The sequence below is a fragment of the Amblyraja radiata genome, chromosome 1 (genome assembly GCF_010909765.2).
Source record: "Amblyraja radiata isolate CabotCenter1 chromosome 1, sAmbRad1.1.pri, whole genome shotgun sequence".
NCBI lineage: Eukaryota > Metazoa > Chordata > Chondrichthyes > Rajiformes > Rajidae > Amblyraja > Amblyraja radiata.
This window is the reverse complement of record NC_045956.1, coordinates 91,007,167-91,030,946: the sequence shown is the minus strand read 5'-3', so window position 1 is coordinate 91,030,946 and position 23,780 is coordinate 91,007,167. Positions and strand designations below refer to the sequence as shown.

General features: G+C 43.4%; 1 protein-coding gene across 3 annotated transcripts in view; it reads right to left on the bottom strand.

Moving 5' to 3' along the window:
- Positions 1 to 23,780, bottom strand: part of tbc1d19 (TBC1 domain family member 19) — a 112,143-nt gene that overhangs the window by 58,553 nt on the left and 29,810 nt on the right. For all 3 annotated transcript variants that reach the window (XM_033026626.1, XM_033026645.1, XM_033026636.1), the window contains 7 exons: positions 16,357 to 16,431; positions 16,191 to 16,254; positions 14,988 to 15,034; positions 13,462 to 13,572; positions 8,285 to 8,357; positions 3,944 to 3,982; positions 2,199 to 2,311 (listed from right to left, as the gene is read on the bottom strand). In XM_033026626.1, the coding sequence (XP_032882517.1) occupies positions 2,199 to 2,311; positions 3,944 to 3,982; positions 8,285 to 8,357; positions 13,462 to 13,572; positions 14,988 to 15,034; positions 16,191 to 16,254; positions 16,357 to 16,431 (522 nt within the window). The remainder of the gene's footprint in view (positions 1 to 2,198; positions 2,312 to 3,943; positions 3,983 to 8,284; positions 8,358 to 13,461; positions 13,573 to 14,987; positions 15,035 to 16,190; positions 16,255 to 16,356; positions 16,432 to 23,780) is intronic.

The window sequence follows — 23,780 nt, the reverse complement described above, 5'->3', positions numbered from 1 at the left end:
CTTTGAACTTGAACGATACAAGCAGCACCGGAAATGTGGCAACTCTTGTATAATGCCTCAATGTAATCTCCTATTCTTCCACTCTTGTACTTACGTATGATTGTGCTCACATAGAGCAAGATTTTTACTAAAATACATGCAAAAATGAATTTCATTGTGCCGAGGTACATGTGACAATAAAGTATCATTGAACATAAATGGACATGAGAGATCCATTTGCATTGTTTAGAAAAATGTGACAGTTCATAGCAATTTGCTAGCCAAAATGTATCCATTCATTCATAATTTTAAAACAAATCACATTACTATTTGTGAGAGTTTGCTGTGCATAATTTAACTGCCATGCTCCTACTTAATACAAATAATTAAAAATACTTCCTTGATTGTAAAATAGTCAGGGTCTCCAAAAGGAGCACAAAAAGATGTTACATAAATGCAACATGTTAGGCCACAACTTTTTATTTCCCTTTGCATTCAATGCTTAAAGAACCATTTCTGACTATTACTCAATGTTCTTCCCTTTTATTTGTTTTAGAATGATTAATATTGGTTTCTCCACCATTAATGCAACACCCCACACCTATAGTACCTTCAACACTGCCATCCAACCTGACTGGATCCTCCATCTATCTCTACAAAATCCCTTAAGACAAAACACTAAATGGGATGTCTATGGTGATTAGCAAAGAATTCCATTCCCGAAAATATGAAATCTCACAACTATTACATTACCCTTTCCCTACTCTCTCTTGTCTGTGTACTGCCTCCTGCTTCAAGGTGTCGTAATGAGCATTCTTTCTGTGATATTTACAACCCCATCATTATTCTCAGGGAACAGGTACATTACCCTGGCTGAAATAATGCAGTTTCAAAAGTAAAATTCTAATATTTTCAGTCTATTTGGTCTCCCCCATTTCTATAGGCTATTGAGCACACAGGCCATTCAAATCCTTCTTCCCTCTACAAGGAGAGATAGATGGCTGGAGTGAGTTGTCCTAATACTCCCTGCTTCCTTACATCCCAGAGGGTCTCCCACTCACATTCCAGAATAATGAATATGACCAAAGTTTCAAGAAGATAAAATCCAATTTACATGTGTTTGGTCAGAGCAGTCACCCTCCACAATCTTACTTGTCTGCTGTCTGAATGCACAACCTGTTCTGCTTAATGCCGTTGTATGCTCAACTAAGTCTAAATTATTTATATAAAATGTTATAATTATTTATGTATCATATTTTTACTTAAACAGTCTAATGCAATAAGCGATGAAAAATGAAACAATTTATTTAAATAAATATTCCCTCAAACATACACTACAAGATTGGAGGAAATCAGCAGCACTTTCTTCTCCCTCTGCACTGAGTTTCCTTCTGCCAAACTCTCAACTTAATCCTATTTAGGTACTCTGTTCATGACCTCTGTGCATACAGCAGAATGTTTACTTTGAAAGTCTTCAGCCAGAAGTGATAGCTCTTCTTTCTGTTCATAATATTTACTTCCGAACCAGACAAACGGCAATAGTTGATTAAATTCCACCATTAAGGCAATTTCTATTAATATGTAATTTACAATTCCAAGTTAAATATTAAAATCGGAACTACATTTTAATTCAATATATACTCACGTTATACTCACAAGCTATCTACCAGAGTGTAAGTTTTGACCAACTTTTCAATTTAAATTCGGACAACCATGTTTGAACAATTTTTTTTTTACATTATTTTTTTTTTCTTTCTTGAATGTATTTTGTATATTAATTTTATTTGACCGCAAATCCCTCCAAATATAGGGTTCATAAATCATTTTTAACAGTGAATTACTCATTGACAAAAGGTTTAGAAAAGGAAAATAAAATTGATTTTAGTTGTTCATGTGACAATGAACAGCAGTGCAGATTTAATAGGTTGATGCCAGCCTTTCTGTTGTAAAAAGTGAAACTGCAAATGTACATGATGTCCATAGCACTGATATTTTCCAGACAGCTGTTCATAACAAATTGGCAGATGACTGATATTTAACCCTTAACTGCCTTACAGTAAAAAGAAGTGCCACCTAGCAATGTCCTAAAAATATCAAGATAGTTTCCATCATAAAAGTTTGTCGTTCTTCTGTTCATAGTTAATCATGCTCATTTGTCAGTACGTTAGAAATCTTTTTAACATAATTTACAAAAGTAAGTGAAATGAAGGGCTCCCTACCGCCAGCTGATTGTTGACATTCAGAATGAGTGCCCACATATCTGCACGTAATGTTGTTGGACATCCCTGTCGAACGTACTGTTGGGCAGCAGCACTGTCCTTCTTAGACAAAACTAAAAGCAAAGAACATGTAAGCTTACAATGACAAACTTCCCCAACTCCAAACTACATTGAAACAGGCAGAATTCTTTTAAGGAACCAGATCAAGGATAGTTGTGACATTTGCTCAAAACAGAAATTCCGCGCTCCCATTATAATTAGAATGTCATGCCTACATGTTGTTCCATATCTATTACCTTTCAACCATTACGTTTATTTATACCTTTTATACATTTGGGAACAGAGTGCAAGAAAAGGAAACCAAAACGAGGGTACCTCAAATTTCACCAATATGATTTCCAGGCATTAAGCTTTAGATAAATTCAGTGATTCTACGAGCATGACATTATTTTTCCAATAGGCAAATGCATTCTCCAACCCTGATTCAAATCAAATGTGTTTGAATGCTTATTAAGTTTCCAGAGGTACCATTGAGAAATACATTGTGTATACTTTGATACAAAAAAAAAAGTCAAATTGCAAAATATTAATTTTGGGCATAAAGATGCCAGAGATCATGGTCCATATTGATACTTATAAAATGGGCAGGAAAAGAGGCAAGGTGCTGCTGCAAAGAGAATCTAGGGAATTGGCAGAAAATTAAAACACAGGAGTTCAAGGATTATAATCTCAGGATTACTTACTGTGCCATGTGCTAGCGAGACAAACAATTGGAAGATTGTACAGTCAAATGTGTCTGAGGGGTTGGTGCAGGAGGGCAGGTTTCCAGTATCATTGGGCTCTCTTCCAGGGCAGATGGGATCTGTACATATACAGGTGGCCTTTAACATCTTGGAGCCCGGTCTAAACATCATGGACCATGGTTAGAGACTGAGTTGGGGCTCCAAACCATGGTGAGTTTCAACTGACCCGACGTGAGAGTTTCATCACCTCGACGCGAGGGCCTCGGATCGTCGGCTGCGGCTTTGATGGCCACGACCGCAGATGGTTCGACAGCCCCGACCGCAGAGAAGAAAGAGGGAAAGATTGGACTTTATTACCTTCCATCACAGTGAGGAATGTGGGGAGCCACTGTGGTGGATGTTTATGTTAAATTTTATTTTATGTGTCTGTGTGTCTTATTGCTTTTCACTTGGCGTGGCCGTATGATAACTCGAATTTCACTGAACCTTAATTGGTACATGTGACAATAAACCCATCTTGAATCTTGAAATTGAAGATCCTATTCACGTCTGGAAATGGGGGGGGGGGGGGGGGGGGGGAGATTTAAGGAACATCTAAGAGGTGTTTTTTTATTACAGCTGTAGATGTCTGGAAGATGTCACCAGGAGCAATGGTGGAAGAAGATACAATAACAATCTTTAAGAGGAATTTAGTCAGATAGGTGAACAGGCAGGGAATGGAGGGATAATAGATCACATGCAGGCAAATATGCAGTTGAAATTGACATCATGGTCACCAGGCACAGTGGGCTGAAGGGCCTATTCCTGTGCCATACATTTCTATGTCCTATCTTGTTATCCTGTCAGTAATTTGAACACATGATTAGATGACTGAAAGCCACCTTTACCAGGCCCCTTCCATCCATTCATCACAGGTGCTTGCTTACTTTAAACTACCTGTTCACAAACAACTTGTAAATCAATACATTTAGTTAATTTCTGATCATATCAGTTGATTCTCACCTTTTTGCCCAAGACGTATGTACTCAATTTCAAAAGGTTCTGTAAGAGAATTTTCAATTACAGAATTATATCAATCAGAAAAAGTGTAATATATCTGTCATAACATCATCCTGCCATCTAGCAAATATTTGAAAGTCAGGGGTTACTCTGTCAGATTTTCATTTTATCTGCACCAACGAATGGCAGCTGTTTTGAAGAAAACTATTCAGGATCCGAATCTTTGTGCCACCCCTTTGTTGGGCAATTCAAAATTCTACCCAGTGTTCTTCTCCTTAAAATATATCATGCTCCAAAGCACACGAAGTAGGTAAAACTCTTCAAATGCTGCTCCCTATTTCTTCAGTGCCAACCTTAAATGTATTTCTCCTCATTATCATTACCTGTTCCCTGAAAGAAAAAACACTGCATCTTATTTATAACTCGTGTTTTCATCCCCAGTATTATCTCTTGTATCAATGATGTTTGCACCAGTAGCTTTAACACATCTTAATTGGGCACCCCAATCTTGCCCTTAACAATACTTTATTCTAATTGAATGTTTACCCAATTCCCTATATTTGTGGAACTAGAGAAGCTGCAAGAAACAAACAGCTTTCCATTGAAGGACATTTTTTAAAGTCCATGTATGAATTGGACATGTTTACCCTAAAGCCCAAATCAAATATTACATGAAACAATTCTGGCAGTCAAAAGCAATCAATCAAAAAATTGTTACAACAAAACCCAAAACACCAGAATACTGAGACATTTGATCTGCCAAATTAAATAATAATATTGGAATTTTGCCCAGACATTGTAAACGCTAATCATTTAATCAGGGCTATACATGCTCACCAGTAAGGTTTTACACTATGGACTTGCTACAAAACTGCCACCAAAATCTGGATGTGAAAGAGATAAAAATTAATAAGCGAGTTCGGTATTCCGACTGCGCATGCCCAGGTCATAGGTCACTCGCCATAAACATTGTTGGTAGCAGAGCATATAGACCTTCATTCATCCGTATTTTCCAGGTTTGATTCTTCTAAGTATGAAAATACTGTTTTCAAACTATGATTTAGTTGTATTTATTGTCCCTTTGTATAAAGCTATGATGATTTTGTCATTTTTATTGCTTTACTAGACTAAGTGGGACCCGTTAGGTCCCAGTCACATGGGAGGCCTGGTCCCTCAACGCAACCCATTCTCCAAAGCAATATTTCGCCACTCACCCGTTCCCCCAACGCAACCTGTTCCCCCAATGCAATATTCCACCACTCACCCATAGCCCCTAAATGCACAGACGCAGTTCATGTCCCCTCATCCCCGATGTTGTGGGGCGGAGGGGTGTGCGGGCGGGGAGGTTGTGGGGGGTAGAGGTCTGTGGGTGCGGGCGGAGGGGCTGTGGGGGCGTGTGGTGGAGGCGGGGAGGTTGTTGGGGGGGGGGGTTTGGGTGGATTGTGGTGGCGGGGAGTTTGTTGTGGGGGAAGGGAGGTTGTGGGGGCGGGGGGGTTGTGGAGGCGGGGGGTTGTGGGGGGCGGGGGGCTGTGTGGGGGAGGGGGGCTGTGTGGGGGAGGGGGGCGTGGGGGAGGGGAGGGGCGTGGGGAGGGGTGGGCGTGGGGGAAGGGGGGGTGTGGTGGGGGGGGGTGTGGGTGGGGGAGAGGGGGGTGTGGGGGAGGGGGGTGTGTGGGGGAGGGGGGAGGGTGGTGGGCAGGGGGTGGGTGTGGGGGGGGGGGGGGGGTGTGTGGGGGGGTAGTTGGAGGGTGTGGAGGAGGGGGGGTGCTGGGGAAGTGGGGATGCTGTGTGGGAGGAGGGAGTGCAGGCGAGGGGTGGTGGGAGGTGGAGCACGGGGGTGGGTGTGTGGGATGGCGGTGGGTGTGTGGGTGGGGTGGTGTGCTGGTTCAGGGGGGTGGATGGTGTGGGGAGGGGCGGTGGATGGGTGGGGGGAGGGTGGTTGTGTGTGGGCAGGGGTGATGTGTGGTGTGAGGGTGTTGTGTGTGTGGGCGGGTTGTGCTGTGTGTGTGTGACGGGGGGCGTGTTTGTCGTGGTGGGCAGGAGGATGTGGTGTGTTGGGAGGGGGTGCTGTGTGTGTGGGCGGGTGGGTGGTGTGTGGGGGGTGTGTGTGGAGGGGAGGGGTGTGTGGGGGAGAGGGGTGTGTGGGCGGGGGGAGTGAGCTCGGAGAAAAGACGGGGAAAGAGTCATGGGGGAGAGGGGGGCATCACGGGGGAGGGGAGGGGAGGGAGGAGCCAGCGAGGGGGACCAGAGGGGTAGTGGCTGGAATTGGCAGTGCGATGGGGACTCACAGCGGGTGCTGGTCGTTGGTCGTTCTCGTCCGCCGTCTTCAGAGTCACCGCTTTCCGTTTGGCGACATCTCCGACTGCGGGCTGATCTGGGTCTCCGACTCCGGGCTGGGCTGGGTCTCCCATGCTGGGCTGGTCTGGGTCGGGTCTCCGACGCTGGGCTGCTTGGGACTGGGCAGCTTGGGCCTGGGTTGCTTCGGGTTTATTCGGGTCCCTCCGAAAATTGTGTCCAATTGGAAACCTCCGCCGGCCATCCTCAGCTCCAGTAAAGACGCGATGGCGCAGGAAGGGGCGGACCGTCCCGGGGAGCATTAGGGGAAGAGACTAATCGGCACAGCGCTGACTGGCAGGAGAAGAGATCGCTAACTTTTACAACATTCAACCAATCGGAACGAAACTTGGTACACTCGCAGCACAGGAGAACGGTTAGTGAACTGGCGAAAAATCGTAGCGCTATCGCGAACCGTTTTTGCACAAATAGCAAGACCGCCAGCCCAGAAGATGACAAGATCAGAGTTTTAGTTATGTATAGATGCTGAGCAAGATCGTGCTGCTGCGTGGGGTCAGGGTCCGTGGTCGGGGTCGGGCGTGGGTCTCCAGTGCTGTGGGCGCTGTTGAGTTGCTGCTGGGCCATCCCCGTCCCCTCCTGGGTGTCCTGTCCCTATCCGGAGGTGGCCGGAGGTGTCGGACTGGGATTGCAGCGGGCCAGGGACTGTCGGCTGCGCCTCTCTCCTTATCCAGTGCCTGTCGGTTTGCCCCCTCGGTGCTGGCAGGGTCCGAGCGCCGGTCATCGGCGGGGATGCACACAGGGTATTGCGGTGGCTTGGCGGGTTAGGCAACATCTCTGGAGAAGGGTCTCGATCTCCGAAACATCACCCATTCCTTTTCTCCGGAGATTCTGCCTCTCCAGCTGAGTTGCGGCAGCACTTCGTGTGTATCCCCGTTGATGGCTGGTGCTCTGCTTTCGCTGGCGCTGGGGGGGGTTGGCCGGCAGCTGCTAGGTGGGGCGGGAGCCGGCCCGTCGGTGAGCGGGTTCCTCGTGAGTAGGAGCGGGGTTGGCGCTTTTTCTCCGCGCTGGCTGTGGGCCTGGGGCCGCTGGTGTCCCGTCGGTCCGGTGTCACCGCCCCTCGGGTTGGGATGGGACTCTTTGGGTACGGGGGGGGGTGGTCCAGTGGCAGTTCGGCAGGGCTTGTGGCGCAATGGATCCGGGTGTGATCCTGGCTGTGGATGAGGCACTCTCCCGTCTTCCACTCGCATCTGCCCCCTCTCTCTCGCTGTTACACCCCACTCTTCCGGTACCTGGCACCCCCGTTCCTCAGATTAAATATATTTTTACACATAAATTCTGAATAAAGATAAGAATTTATACACAGTTTCCTCAGCCAGCACTTTGTTCGCTTTTTCTTTATGGCGAATGACTTCTGACAAATCCCATGATTCCTTGCGTTTTTCAGAATACCAAACTCGTTTATTGGTATTAGGCATGCTAAATCACATTAAACTTCGCACCATTTAAAATTTGGCTTGCTCTTTCTGCAATGGTGTTAGACATGGGAGCTCCAAAATGGCAATTCATTTATTATTATGAATTATGAATGGACCGATGGATTGCCCAAAAATGAAAATGCAATGAAACTGCAGGATAAGTTAGCTTTGGAAGATGTGAATTATTAAAACTTGAGGGGTCTATTTTTATACGAGATAGGAAGAGGCAATTTGGCTCTGAGCTATGACGGCTTATCTAAAAAAAAACAACTCTCATAGAAACATAGAAACTCTCCACCCATTTACACAAGGAATAATTTACACTAGCCAATTAGCCCACAGCCATCATATTTGTAGGATGTAGGAGGAAACCAAGATACCCACAGGAAAACCCAAGTGGAATGCAGACCGCAGCAGAGATCACAATTGAGCCCAGGTGGCTAGAGCTGAAGCAACAGTACCACCTGCTGCATCACTGTGCTGCCCTGTTAGTCCCTCTGTAATCATCCTGTTAAAATAGTAATGAGTAATTCCTAGAAACTCAAAAAGCATTTAATAAGCATTTAATAAAACTCACCAGGGGAGATCTGCATCGAATCATCAATCCCAAGTTGCTCGTAATTCAAACCAAGTTCAGTGTATAAATTTCTCTATCAAGAGTAAAAAGAGAAAAACAATTTTAAGCTTGAATATCTATGGAATGCATTCTATTTCTATTTAAATGTTTACAAAACATTTTCATTAGACATATTTAAGGAACCATAATGTTTTGGTGCTACAACATATTACATCGTTGAGTGGCAAATGTTGTTCCAGAGTCTTGTTCCAAAACTTCATAACCTGCAAGCTAATGTCTATAAATATGCTAAGAGACAATCAAGGGCAAGTCAGTTAATGGCAGATTGATGGAACAATACTCTGTTACTCAGGCAGATTCAGCACCCAAGTGACCCTTGGAAAAAGTTACCAGGCTTCTCCCCAGCCAAGAAACAATACACAAAAAGAATATTCGTAACATACACCAGTTGTAAATGTTTCCAAATTAAAACAACTAATCCAAAGAAATTCAATGGCCAAGACTTCAGGTTCAGCAACAAACAAATGGCAATTACCAAAAGGCTTAAATTAAATGGCTGATGAAGAACCAACCCTTTCTTTCAAAGCTAGACACTGCTGTCCATAAATATACCATAGAATATTTGAAAACAGGACAGTTGGGCCCAAGTTAAATAGAAATAATTGGCAAAACTCTTCTGCTGATGGAAAAGTCCAAAGGGCAGCACGAGTTGATGCCTTACAGCGTTTGCAGCGTCAGAGAACCGGGTTCGATCCCGACTACGGTTGCTGTCTGTATGCAATTTGTACGTTCTACCCGTGACCACCTAGGATTCCTCCAAGATCTTCGGATTCCTCCCACACTCCGAAGACGTACAGGTTTGTAGGTCAATCGGCTTGGTATAAGTGTAAATTCTCCTTAGTGTTAATCTGCGGGGATCGCTGGTCGGTGCGAACTCGGTGGGCCGAAGGGCCTGTTTCTGTGCCGTATCTCTAAACTAAACTAAAATAAACAATAGGAGACTTCAAAATGAGATATTAAGAGAGATGCTATGAGGTTGGTTAAAGGGTTAAGTTTTGAGAAAAGGTTAGAGAATGGAATTCCAGTTTGCGATCAGCAATCTGATTCTCACAACCTCAAAGTCAAAAATAAATAACTGTAATCCAAAGCAAATGAAACTGCCCAATAATTGGCAACTTGTGCTTTAAAAAAATCACAATAATTGTTTTAACAATTTACTTTAACCTTAACTTAATATTACTTGCTCGAATGTAAAATGCTCAAATAAATTTGTGAAGAGCTTAAAGTTTGTCCCAATTATTGAAATGATGCTCTGCTTATAAAGTCACAAAACTTGCATTTAAAGGCTGTATTATAAAAGCTCTTACATTAATATCAGTTTCAATACAGTAAATCATTAATTACCATCATCTGTATGGTGAACACAATGAGGTTAAGCCATGCCCTGCTTCCAGTTCATCAAAAAGGATACATCAATTTACACAGATTGGGACCATTGGACCAACCGGCTCACACCTAAGCATTCCAAAGCTCATTCCAGGCAACTGCTGTGATCAGCAGCACAAAAACAAATGACCAATAAAGTCTGCTTTTTATCCAATGTCCCTCATACCTTGGATTCTGTATTATGTGCCCAACTCCAAAGCTCTAGCCACCTGCACATTATTTACTCTAATTAGATAGCCACCACTCTCAATCTTCTTGACTGAGGACCAAGAACCACTAAAGATCACAGTTCATTACCTCTATGACTTTCATCACAAAGGCAACGCCACACTAAGACCCAACCAGCCAAGCATTATGTCTAATCTTCTCTGACATTCTCCAGATATCTGACCCATACTTTGGAAAGTCACTGCCCATATGTCAGGATCTGAAGAATAAAGAGTTTCAGAGATTGTGTAAAGCTGTATCCTGATGATGACTACAGTATTCCAATGAGGTTTAATGCAAGCTTGTGGAATACATCTAATCGTACAGCTCAGCAAAATTATATCCTTTCTTAATTAACACAGAATCCAATAATTAGATAATCTGCATTTCAGATTTTCAGTTTCATTTTTTTAAAATCCTGTTTCTTCTATTTGCATCATCATCAGACTATGATGTTGTGGCGATCAGTGAAACATGGTTGCAGGAGGGCTGTGATTGGAAACTAAATATTCCAGGATTTCGTTGCTTCAGGTGTGATAGAATTGGAGTGGCAAGAGGTGGAGGTGTTGCATTGCTTATCAGGGAAGATATTACAGCAGTGCTTTGGCAGGATAGATTAGAGGGCTCGTCTAGGGAGGCTATTTGGGTGGAACTGAGAAATGGGAAAGGGGTAGCAACACTTATAGGGGTGTATTATAGACCGCCAAATGGGGAGCGAGAATTGGAAGAGCAAATATGTAAGGAGATTGCAGATATTAGTAGTAAGCACAAGGTAGTGATTGTGGGAGATTTCAATTTTCCACACATAGACTGGAAAACACATTCTGTAAATGGGCTGGATGGGTTGGAGTTTGTAAAATGTGTGAAGGATAGTTTTTTGCAACAATACATAGAAGTACCTACTAGAGAAGGGGCGGTACTGGACCTCCTGTTAGGAAATGAGATGGGTCAGGTGGCAGAGGTATGCGTTGGGGATTAGTTCGGGTCCAGTGATCACAATACCATTAGTTTCAATATAATTATGGAGAGGGACAAAACTGGACCTAGGGTTGAGATTTTTGATTGGAGAAAGGCTAACTTTGAGGAGATGCGAAAGGATTTAAAAGGAGTAAATTGGGACAGTTTGTTTTATGGGAAAGATGTGGAAGAGAAATGGAGTACATTTAAAGGTGAAATTTTAAGAGTACAGAATCTTTATGTCCCTGTTCGGTTGAAAGGAAATCGTAAAAATTGTAAAGAGCCATGGTTTTCAAGGGAAATTGGACACTTGGTTCGGAAAAAGAGGGAGACCTACAATAGTTATAGGCAGCATGGAGTAAATGAGGTGCTTGAGGAGTATAAAGAATGTAAAAAGAATCTTAAGAAAGAAATTAGAAAAGCTAAAAGAAGATATGAGGTTGCTTTGGCAAGTAAGGTAAAAGTAAATCCGAAGGGTTTCTACCGCTATATTAATAGCTAAAGGATAACGAGGGATAAAATTGGTCCATTAGAGAGTCAGAGTGGCCAACTATCTGCAGAGCCAAAAGAGATGGGGGAGATATTGAACAGTTTCTTTTCTTCGGTATTCACCAAGGAGAAGGATATTGAATTATGTGAGGTAAGGGAAACAAGTAGAGTAGCTATGGAAACTATGAGGATCAAAGAAGAGGAAGTACTGACACTTTTGAGAAATATAAAAGTGGATAAGTCTCCAGGTCCGGACAGGATATTCCCTAGGACATTGAGGGAAGTTAGTGTAGAAATAGCAGGGGCTATGGCAGAAATATTTCAAATGTCATTAGAAACGGGAATAGTGCCGGAGGATTGGCGTACTGCGCATGTTGTTCCATTGTTTAAAAAGGGGTCTAAGAGTAAACCTAGCAATTATAGACCTGTTAGTTTGACGTCAGTGGTGGGCAAATTAATGGAAAGAATACTTAGAGATAATATATATAAGCATCTGGATAAACAGGGTCTGATTAGGAACAGTCAACATGGATTTGTGCCTGGAAGGTCATGTTTAACTAATCTTCTTGAATTTTTTGAAGATGTTACTCGGGAAATTGATGAGGGTAAAGCAGTGGATGTTGTGTATATGGACTTCAGTAAGGCCTTTGACAAGGTTCCTCATGGAAGGTTGGTTAAGAAGGTTCAATGGTTGGGTATTAATGGTGGAGTAGCAAGATGGATTCAACAGTGGCTGAATGGGAGATGCCAGAGAGTAATGGTGGATGGTTGTTTGTCAGGTTGGAGGCCAGTGACGAGTGGGGTGCCACAGGGATCTGTGTTGGGTCCACTGTTGTTTGTCATGTACATCAATGATCTGGACGATGGTGTGGTAAATTGGATTAGTAAGTATGCAGATGATACTAAGATAGGTGGGGTTGCGGGTAATGAAGTAGAGTTTCAAAGTCTACAGAGAGATTTATGCCAGTTGGAAGAGTGGGCTGAAAGATGGCAGATGGAGTTTAATGCTGATAAGTGTGAGGTGCTACATCTTGGCAGGACAAATCAAAATAGGACGTACATGGTAAATGGTAGGGAATTGAAGAATGTAGGGGAACAGAGGGATCTGGGAATAACTGTGCACAGTTCCCTGAAAGTGGAATCTCATGTAGATAGGGTGGTAAAGAAAGCTTTTGGTGTGCTGGCCTTTATAAATCAGAGCATTGAGTATAGAAGTTGGGATGTAATGTTAAAATTGTACAAGGCATTGGTGAGGCCAATTCTGGAGTATGGGGTACAATTTTGGTCGCCTAATTATAGGAAGGATGTCAACAAAATAGAGAGAGTACAGAGGAGATTTACTAGAATGTTGCCTGGGTTTCAGCAACTAAGTTACAGAGAAAGGTTGAACAAGTTAGGGCTTTATTCTTTGGAGCGCAGAAGGTTAAGGGGGGACTTGATAGAGGTTTTTAAAATGATGAGAGGGATAGACAGAGTTGACGTGGAAAAGCTTTTCCCACTGAGAGTAGGGAAGATTCAAACAAGGGGACATGACTTGAGAATGAAGGGACTGAAGTTTAGGGGTAACATGAGGGGGAACTTCTTTACTCAGAGAGTGGTAGCTGTGTGGAATGAGCTTCCAGTGAAGGTGGTGGAGGCAGGTTCGTTTTTATCATTTAAAAATAAATTGGATAGTTATATGGATGGGAAAGGAATGGAGGGTTATGGTCTGAGCGCAGGTATATGGGACTAGGGGAGATTATGTGTTCGGCACGGACTAGAAGGGTCGAGATGGCCTGTTTCCGTGCTGTAATTGTTATATGGTTATATGGTTACTGCTCATCACTGAGCCTCCCCACTGTCCTCTCCTCCCCACTTTTTTGGCATCTTAAAACCTGTTTTATTGCTAAATTTCACACAAAAACAAAATGCAGGCAGTTCCCATGATACTCAATGATTTAATTCCAAGTAACTGTAAGTACATCGATTTCACCGCGTCATAATTGTCAGTTTTCTACAATAAACCATAAATCAGTATACATACACTAGCTATAATTTTTCCATTTCAAAGTTTATGTTCTAAGTAGCAATCTTCTTACCAGTGCAGGAAGGTCTTTAACTTTCAAAGGAACATTGATTAAACCCCAACTACCATTCAGACCAGTTGGGTCACCGCCATCATAATTTGGATTGCGAAGATTAATCAGAACCTGAAAACCCAAAAATTAAGTAGAGTTTAAAACATCAAAAGTTCTATCCTTGAGACACAGAAACTATGAACCACCCAAAACTCAACCTACTTCACCAACAGACAAAGGGGAAGTCAAACATTAACTATGATAAATACTCTTTTGTCCTCCAGTCATTGGTAATTTAATCATAAATGATAAGATGTGGGTGATTTTCACATTGCTACTGTCCCATTTGTGTAGGCAAATCAAGCCAAAGCTAAACATTAAGGACACACCAACCACCCACTTAGTGCCATTCGATTATTCAGGCAGACCTGCATCAAGATAGATGAAGCACCCAATGGAAATAACTAAGAGCCTTGTTAATCTGGATTAACTGAATCAGTTTAATCCCTACTATTACATTTCTAACAAAATGATGTGTCAATTTTCATTTCTACCTGTTCACTGGAAATTACAATTAAACACGATAGTGTATCATCTGCCGATAACTTGGATTATAGAATTATGGGTCCGTTAAATGAGTAGGCAAGAAGTCAGCCGCTGTGGAATATAATGTGTTAAAATTTGAGGTTTGCACTTTGGATTGAAGAATGAAGAGACAAATTATTACTTAAATGGAGTCAGATAGTAAAGTGTCACAATACAAGCAGATCAGATGGGGAGGCGGGGATGGTATCCTCGGACACGAAAGAAAAATCTCTTAGAATGCAGATCCATTAACAAATTAGGAAAGCTTATGGAGTGGGGTATTCTTGATGCAACTTTTTAAATGAGGTGCTGGAAACCACACCTGTATGATTATGCACACCTTTGATCACCATTGTTTCAGAAACAATAGACTTGAATTGGAGTCAGTGCAGGAGTGTTCACGAAGATGATCTTATTAATACAAATATATTTGCTGAAGGGGATTGACAGGATGGATGCTTTCCGTGTTAGGGCTACTTGCACACCTGAACCAGCTAACTAGCCTTGTGTTACTGCTGCTCACCATGGTGCAGTCTGAGAAATTCTCATTAAACAAGTTATTTCCACGCAGCCATACCCAAATCTAATGTGGAGAAACATGAAAGATCCTTGTCAAACCATGCCGTCCATGAACAGGAATAGGCAAGACTCAGCTAAACTCCTGCTGAGATATACCAGATGATAGGCAAATTTGCAACCATACAGTATTACAAGTCTTATTCAGTTATTCACTGTCAGTTTAAAAAAATAACAAATTTCAAGCAAATAATTTTTTTTATCCAAATAAATGATTTTGTCTACTCACAGTATTTACATCTAGTTTATTTGTTAAAGATTTAAATGAAAGCATATAAAAAAAGCAATGATGAGGAAGCCAATAAGTTTGCACATGAAACAATATACAAATCCATTGCCCTAGTTTGATTATTTTCGTCAATGGTGAGATTAGGTGGAAATCTTACCTCCAGAAAATCTTTAGGAGCATAGACAGGTCGGAAGCGGCTCAAATCTGGTGGTTTAAAATCAGATGATCAAGAATCTAGGGGTTACATAATTTAACACAGCAAAAATAAGAGCAATACCTAAATACCTTGACTGCCTACTGCAAATCAATGAGGTTTTGAGAAAAATATCAGCATGATCTTTCAATGGAAAAAACTAGTATCTGGGTTTCTGCCAGATAGCAGTATTTGAAATTTGGAAACATAACAAGATTGTTCACCCGAAGCAGCTGCACTTTGCAGTCACTAAAGGAGAGACCAGATTTAACATATATGCAACTCAACATGCATTTCTGGTACCTCAGAAAGTGATGAATTTGCTCCGATTTTTTAAAGCTCATCATGCCTTCCAGTTGTTTAATTATTCAATAATTTGACTTTAATTTGGCTGCATATAAAGCAATGAAAATCAACTCTTCAATGTAGAACTTCAACATGCTACACAGAAGTATGATTAGCCAATCCTAACACTCCTAGTAACAGTAAGTTGCGCCTAAGCTATGTTTTGCACTTTAATTTGCCATTACCGTTACTGATAAAAATGCTTAAAAATGTTTAAAGCTTATTATATAGTGTAAATGATAGCACAATATACAAATAGATCACTGGACTTAATTACCGAGTGAAATTTATTCCAAGGCAATTTTATCCTTGTGTCAATGATTGCTGATGATAGGCAAAATAATTCTGGTAAAGGTTCATTCACTTTGGTGGCCCAGCATCAGCAGCAAAGATTTTCAGAGCAACAGTCGTGAAGAAAGATAATGTGAGAAAATGCCAAAGCTACAGATACAATCTCTGAAGAATATTTCCAACTGTTCTAGTTCTAGTTGTACCACCCAATGGAATTATATTAGGCAGCTCTTTATGCTGCCAACTGTGTTGTACAAGATCTGAATACATAACTGCAGAGGAAAATTCATTTTGTCTCCCCCACCTCACCCTACCCCCTGCCTCTTTAAAAAAAAATCAGCTTTAGAAGTGGTAGTGACTCAGTTACAAAGGTTAAATCACACAGCATGTATTAATTGATCAACAGTCCCATTGAAACTTGATTATCACAGGAACAGGAACACCACGCACTGCGTCTGTCATATGTCCGCATTCTCAAGATGCAACTACTTTTTACAATAAGTATAATTTAGATGGTTTTAATTTAAGTACCTGGCTCATCAGTCCCCATCTCATTCCATTTGTGCAAAAGCTCTTTCTGTTCATCTGCTGATCTCTATTTGAAAAGACACAACTTCAATCTTTACGTTTCCGCAACTCAATAATTACAACACGGTAAAATGCATTTTGAAGGGTAAACAATACAGCTGTGTTGTACCTTTTTTGCTAGAGAGATGCTCATCTCTGTGCACATACTGTTTAAACTTTTTAGAACACGCTTTTCCCAGTTTATCTGCAAAAAAAACCACACCGATTTCAAAAGATACATTCAGAAACAGGGCCAATGAGTCCAATAACAGGAACTTTGGTTTGGTCAAACTCAATAAATAATCCTTTATTTAGCACTAATTCCTTTTGCATCACTCAAAGATAACGACCTTAACCTGGGTTGTTAAGGGAGCCAAGATGGAGATAGATAGTCATAGAGGCATAGTGATACATTGTGGAAATAGGCCCTTCGGCCCAACTTGCCTACATGTCCCAGCTATAGATTCAAGATTCAAGAGAGTTTATTGTCATGTGTCCCAGATAAGACAATGAAATGTTTGCTTCAGCACAACAGAATTATAGAAGGCATGAATACGGAACAGATCAGTGTGTCCATATACCATTGTATAAATATATACACACATGAATAAATAAAATAGATAAAGTACAAATAAACAGATAATGGGCTATTAATGTTCAGAGTTTTGTTTGAGTTGAGTTCAATAGCCTGATGGCTGTGGGGAAGACGCTGTTTCTGAACCTGGACGTTGCAGTCTTCAGGCTCCTGTAACTTCTACCTGAAGGTAGCGGGAAGTGTGTGGCCAGGATAGTGTGGGTCCTTGATCATGCTGCCGCCTTTTTGAGGCAGCGACTGCGATAGATCCCCTCGATGGTAGGGAGGTCAGAGCCGATGATGGACTGGGCAGTGTTTACTACTTTTTGTAGTCTTTTCCGCTCCTGGGCGCTCAGGTTGCCGAACCAAGCCACGATGCAACCGGTCAGCATGCTCTCTACTGTGCACCTGTAGAAGTTAGAGAATCCTCCTTGACATACCGATTCTCCGTAATCTTCTCAGGAAGCAGAGGCGCTGATGTGCTTTCTTTATGATTGCATCAGTGTTCTCGGACCAGGAGAGATCTTCAGAGATGTGCACGCCCAGGAATTTGAAGCTCTTGACCCTTTCCACCATCAACCCATTGATATAAACGGGACTGTGGGTCCCCATCCTACCTCTTCCAAAGTCCACATTCAGTTCCTTGGTTTTGCTGGTGTTGACGGCCAGGTTATTGTGCTGGCACCATTTGGTCAGTCGGTCGATCTCTCTTCTATACTCTGACTCGTCCCCATCAGTGATACGTCCCACAACAGTGGTGTCGTCAGCGAACTTGATGGGAGTTCGCACTATGACCAGCTACGTAGTCATGAATATAGAGTGAGTACAGTCCCATATACTAGTCCCATCTGCCTGTGTTTGTTCCATATCCCTCCAAACCTGTCCTATCCATGTACCTGTCTAACTGCTTCTGAAACGTTGGGATAGCCCCAGCCTCAACTACCTGCTCCGGCAGCTTGTACCACACACCCACTACATTTGTGCGAAAAAGTTACCCCTCAGGTTCCTGTTAAATCTGTACCCTTAACCTTAAGTGTTTGAATATTTTTTTTTTTAATGCTTGAAATTCTCCAATATTTCTGAGAAGAGAAACAAACTAAGTCATTTAGGTCATTGACCTTTTATTAGAACCATTGAAAAAAGAATGGTCATAAATCTTCAATTCCCCCTTAAATATGAGAACAATTCCATTGAGAAAAAGGGGGGGAAATTCAAATAAACTTCAAATCGATGAATCTAACATCAAAGTATTGGAAAATACAGACAAAGACAAACAAATTTTCACAGAGAACATGACTGATTAATACAAAAGTATTGTGATTACTGGAAACAAAAGTAGAATCCTCAAGTGGCAGGTACACAAAATTGCTGGGGAAACTCAGCGGGTGCAGCAGCATCTATGGAGCGAAGGAAATAGGCGACGTTTCGGGCCGAAACCCTTCTTCAGACTGATGGGGGGTGGGGAAAGAAAGAAGGAAAAGGGGAGGAGGAGGAGGAGCCCGAGGGCGGGCGGATGGGAGGGTGGGAGGAGACAGCTAGAGGGTTAAGGAAGGGGAGGAGACAGCACGGGCTAGCCAAATTGGGAGAATTCAATGTTAATGCCATAAGGACGCAAGGTCCCCAGACGGAATATGAGGTGCTGTTCCTCCAATTTCCGCTGTTGCTCACTCTGGCAATGGAGGAGTCCCAGGACAGAGAGGTCGGATTGGGAATGGGAGGGGGAGTTGAAGTGCTGAGCCACCGGGAGGTCAGGTAGGTTATTGCGGACTGAGCGGAGGTGTTCGGCGAAACGATCGCCCAACCTACGCTTGGTCTCACCGATGTAAATCAGCTGAGATCTAGAGCAGCGGATGCAGTAGATGAGGTTGGAGGAGATACAGGTGAACCTTTGTCGCACCTGGAACGACTGCTTGGGACCTTGAATGGAGTCGAGGGGGGAGGTGAAGGGACAGGTGTTGCATTTCTTGCGGTTGCAACGGAAAGTGCCCGGGGAGGGGGTGGTGCGGGAGGGAAGGGAAGAATTGACGAGGGAGTTGCGGAGGGAGCGGTATTTGCGGAAGGCAGACATGGGGGGAGATGGGAAGATGTGGCGAGTGGTGGGGTCACGTTGGAGGTGGCGGAAATGGCGGAGGATTATGTGTTGTATTTGCCGGCTGGTGGGGTGAAAGGTGAGGACCAGAGGGACTCTGCCCTTGTTGCGTGTGCGGGGATGGGGAGAGAGAGCAGTGTTACGGGGTATGGATGAGACCCTGGTGTGAGCCTCATCTATGGTGGCGGAGGGGAATCCCCGTTCCCTGAAGAACGAGGACATTTCCGATGCCCTGGTATGAAATGTCTCATCCTGGGAACAGATGCGGCGTAGGCGGAGGAATTGGGAGTAGGGGATGGAGTCTTTATAGGGGGCAGGGTGGGAAGACGTGTAGTCCAGATAGCCATGTGAGTCAGTGGGTTTGTAATGTATGTCGGTCAGGAGTCTGTCCCCTGCGATGGAGATGGTGAGGTCAAGGAATGGTAGGGAAGTGTCGGAAATCGTCCAGGTGTATTGGAGTGCCGGATGGAAGTTGGTGGTGAAGTGGATGAAGTCAGTCAGTTGTGTGTGGGTGCAGGAGGTGGCACCAAAGCAGTCGTCAATGTAACGGAGGTAGAGGTCGGGGATGGGGCCCTGGTACCTCTCGAACAAGGATAAAATACATAAAAAGATAAAATAGATAAAAGGATAAAATAGATAATAGTGGCGACACGTTATATGGAATTCAAGAGTCTGATGGCTCGGGGGATATGGCGTCCTCTGCAAAACCTGGCCGTTCTGCTTCTTATACTACGATACCTTTTGCCCGAGGGCAGCAGAGTGAACAGACCACGATGGAGATGTGTGCGGTCTTTTATAATGCTGTTGGCCTTGGACAAGCAACGTTTGCACGCAATGTCCTGGATTGAAGGAAGAGAAGTCCCGATGATTTTTTTCAGCCGTCTTCACCACTCTCTGCACGGACTTCCAGTCGGAGGTTTTGCAGTCCCCAAACCAGACAGAGATGTAGCTGGTCAAAATGCTCTCCATGGTTCCCCTGTAAAAAGTGGTGAGGACGGGATGGGGGAGGTGAGCTCTTCTCATCCGGCACAGAAAGTGCAAACGCTGCTGCCCACTCTTAACTAGTGATGTGATGTTTTGTGACCAGGTCAGACTGTTCGTGATCTGCACCCCCAGGAACTTAGTGCTACTGACCAACTCCACATCTATGTCATTAATGTGTAGTGTTGAGCGACTGTGCCGGTTTCTCCTGAAGTCAACTATGGCCTCCTTTGTTTTGTCAACATCAGGATCAGATTGTTCGTGTTGCACCAGTCCACCAGTTGTTTCACCTCCTCCCTGTAAGCCAGTTCATTGTCGTCCCGGATAAGGCCCACCACTGTTGTGTCATCTGCGTATTTCATGATGTGGTTTGTACTCAACCTGGCACAACAGTCGTGGGTCATCAGGATAAACAGCAGTGGACTCAGGACGCAACCCTGAGGGGAACCGGTGCTCAGAGAGATGTTAGAGGTGTTGTTTTCAACCAGCACTGTCTGGGGTCTGCCAGTGAGGAAGTCTAGTAGCCAGTTGCACAAGGGGGTGCTGAGGCCCAATGAACCCAATTTGCTTACCAAGTGCTGAGGGATGATTGTATTGAATGCTGAACCGAAATCCACGAACAGCATTCGCACATGTGTGTTCTTCTCCTCTAGATGTGCCGGGCTCAGGTGGAGTACGGAGAATATGGCGTCCTCTGTGGAGCAATTTGGCCTGTAAGCAAACTGGAACGGGTCAAGTGTGGTGGGGAGTCTGGAGGTAATATGGTCCCTGACCAACCTCTCGAAGCACTTCATCATTATGGGAGTGAGTGCTACAGGGCCGTAATCGTAGAGACATGTTATTGCGGATTTTTTGGCACTGGTATGATGGTGGCAGTCTTGAAACACGATGGGACAACAGCATAGGTTCAGCGAGGTGTTGAAGATGTCAGTAAGGACATATGCCAGCTGATCCGCACATTCCCTGAGCACCCGGCCTGGTATGTTATCAGGGCCTGCCGCCTTCCATGTGTTCACTCCTTTTCGGGTCCTCCGGACATCCACTGTATCAAGACTGAGTGCCTGTTCATCATAGTGAGGAATACCTTTCCTCGCAGGTGTGTTGTTGAATGCCTCGAACCGTCCAAAATATTTATTGAGTTCATTGAGGAAGTTTATGTTGTCTTCACAGGGTGGTGGAGCAGTCTTATAGTCCATGATGGTTTGGATTCCCTGCCACATGCGCCTGGTGTTCATGGGGTCATGAAAGAAGCTCTGGATTTTCTGACAATGGACACGCTTTGCCAACCTGATGACTCGGTTCAGGTTGGCTCTTGCGGATCTGAGTGCCACCAAGTCACCGGATTTAAATACGGCATTTCGTGCTCTCAGCATTCCACGTATCTCAGGGATCATCCAGAGTTTCTGGTTGGCCCGTATAGTGATGGTCTTGGTGACACAGACATCCTCTATGCACTTTTCCATGTAAGCAGACACAGACGCAGCATACTTCTCCAGGTTGGTGTGTTGATTGTCAGTTGCAGCCTTCTTGAAAATGTCCCAGTCCGTGCACTCAAAGCAGTCCTGTAGTGCTGTCATAGCTCCCTCTGGCCAGACCCTAACCTGCTTCACAGTAGGTTTTTCTCTGGTAAGCAGGGGCCTGTATGCAGGAATTGGCATCACAGAAATATGGTCTGAGGAGCCAAGGTGGGGGCGGGGAACTGCCTTGAATGCCTTCTTGATGTTTGTATAGGCTAGGTCCAGTGTGTTCACTCCCCTGGTTGCAAAGTTCACATGCTGGTAGTAATGTGGGAGAACTGTCATCATGTTGGCCTGGTTAAAATCCCCAGCAACAATGAAAGCACCATCTGGGTGTGTAGTTTGCAAGTCAGTGATGGAGCGATAAGGGCATTCAGGACCTCCTTAGTGTTTGCACCTTTAGTGGTCAATGTTATTTCAAGAGAACTGAAAAGAGTTGAATATGTTTGATCTCTCAAAATATTTAGAAATGGCACAGTGGAATTCAATCCTAAACCTCCAGTGCTGTCTGTGAGTAGTTTGTTCTTTCTCCATGACCTATGGGCTTCCTCAGGTGCTGGATAATATGTTAATAGCAGATTAAGGGGTGATGGTGGTGGGGATGGGTTCAGGTTACAAGAATTCCTGAACTGTTTTACCAGAAACACGCAAGGGAAAAGGAAAAAACAAATCTTGTGCTGAATTTCAATCTAGTACAATATTAAACAGTCTTATCCAAGCTAAAATAGTTGGGATGTGTAGGAAGGAAATTCAGATGCTGGTTATACACCGAAGATAGACACAAAATGATGGAGTTACACAACGGGACAGATAGCATCTCTGATATTATGGGTGATGTTTTGGGTCAAAACCCTTCTTTGGATCCTTCTGAAGAAGGGTCTCAACCTGAAACATCACCCATTCCTTCTCTCCAGAGATGCTGCCTGTCCCACTGAGTTACTCCAGCATTTTGTGTCTAAAATAGTTGGGACTTCCATTTAATAATGAGTGGCTTCCCTGGCTTAGAAGGAATGCCAAGACATTTGGACCCACCAACTAATCCCCCACCCACCTTCCCACCCCCACAGTACAATTCAATTGCGATCAATAACTACACCGCTTGAATGAGTACATCAACATGCATCTTAAGTAATTTTCACATTAAATGTGCATCATATGATATGCAATGTTTTAAGGTGTTGCTGAAAAATTAGTGCATATTGTTTAGCACATCATCTTGTCATACAGTACTCAAAACAACCAACATGTCAATAATACTCATCTAGCTGTACTACGACTTCCTTACAAACCCATTAACTCTCACAGTTATCTAGACTTACTTCCATCCTGTCCTTGTAATGATGCCATACAACAACCTTGCAGCATGTATTTTAGGGCTCATTATTGGGTGCTAGTTTCATGTTAGGTATGTTTATTTTTAAATGTTTAAAAAGCATTTATATTTTAAATGTATCGAATGAATTTTCCACAGTACAGAAAAAACTGAAAGAACTGAACCACAATTCATTGGCAAATACCTATCCTCGAGTCAGTCACAGAGTACCACTTCCCTGAGCTTGGTCCATATCCCTCCAAACCTGTCCTATCCATGTACTTGTCTAACTGTTTCAGTTAATATGTCCAATACACCTTTGTTGAGCTTCTGCTGCTTAATTAACTTAAGTCACACACCATGATAAAGATCCAAAGACTTTATTAACGTTACAGCATGAGTAACTTCATCTTAGCACGTTACTCTAAAGATGAGAGAAAAAGGGCAGGGAGGCTTTCTGTTAAACTAGTGGGCGTAGCTACAAAGTATGACATAATATGAGTCACTGATCTGCATCCTCCCTCTTAAAGAATTAAATGTCAGCACAGAGCTCCGTGATCTGCAAAATGGTGAGCAAGCTTCGAAACTACCCCGCGAGAAGTGGGGCTGCTAAGAAAATCTATGTCAAACCATCCTGAATATGAATCAGCAAGTACCAGATACTGCTTGCCATGCCACTCAAATATGTCAGTTGCCACTGTAGACCATGGGAGTGCAGTACAGATGCACTCCTTGCTTAATTATATTGCTTTTATTTTAGATTATTGTTTTCTCCGGTATATATTACTATGGCTTCTGCTCTCAGAAAACCAGAGATCCTGGTGTTTGACGAGGACCTCGCAGAACGGTGGCGCGTATTTGAAGAGGATTTTTCAATTTACATTGAAGCGGCTCACCCTACTGCTGCTCCCGGTGTTCGAGCGTCAATTCTTCTTAATCTGGCAGGCACAGAAGCTGGTCGACGTGCCAGAAGATTTCATTATGAACTGGCTAGATTTGACCCGGCTGGTGTCCAGATTGCTCCTGCTGAATCTATACGAGACCGCGACTGCCTACTACAGTTATGTGAGTTACGTACTAA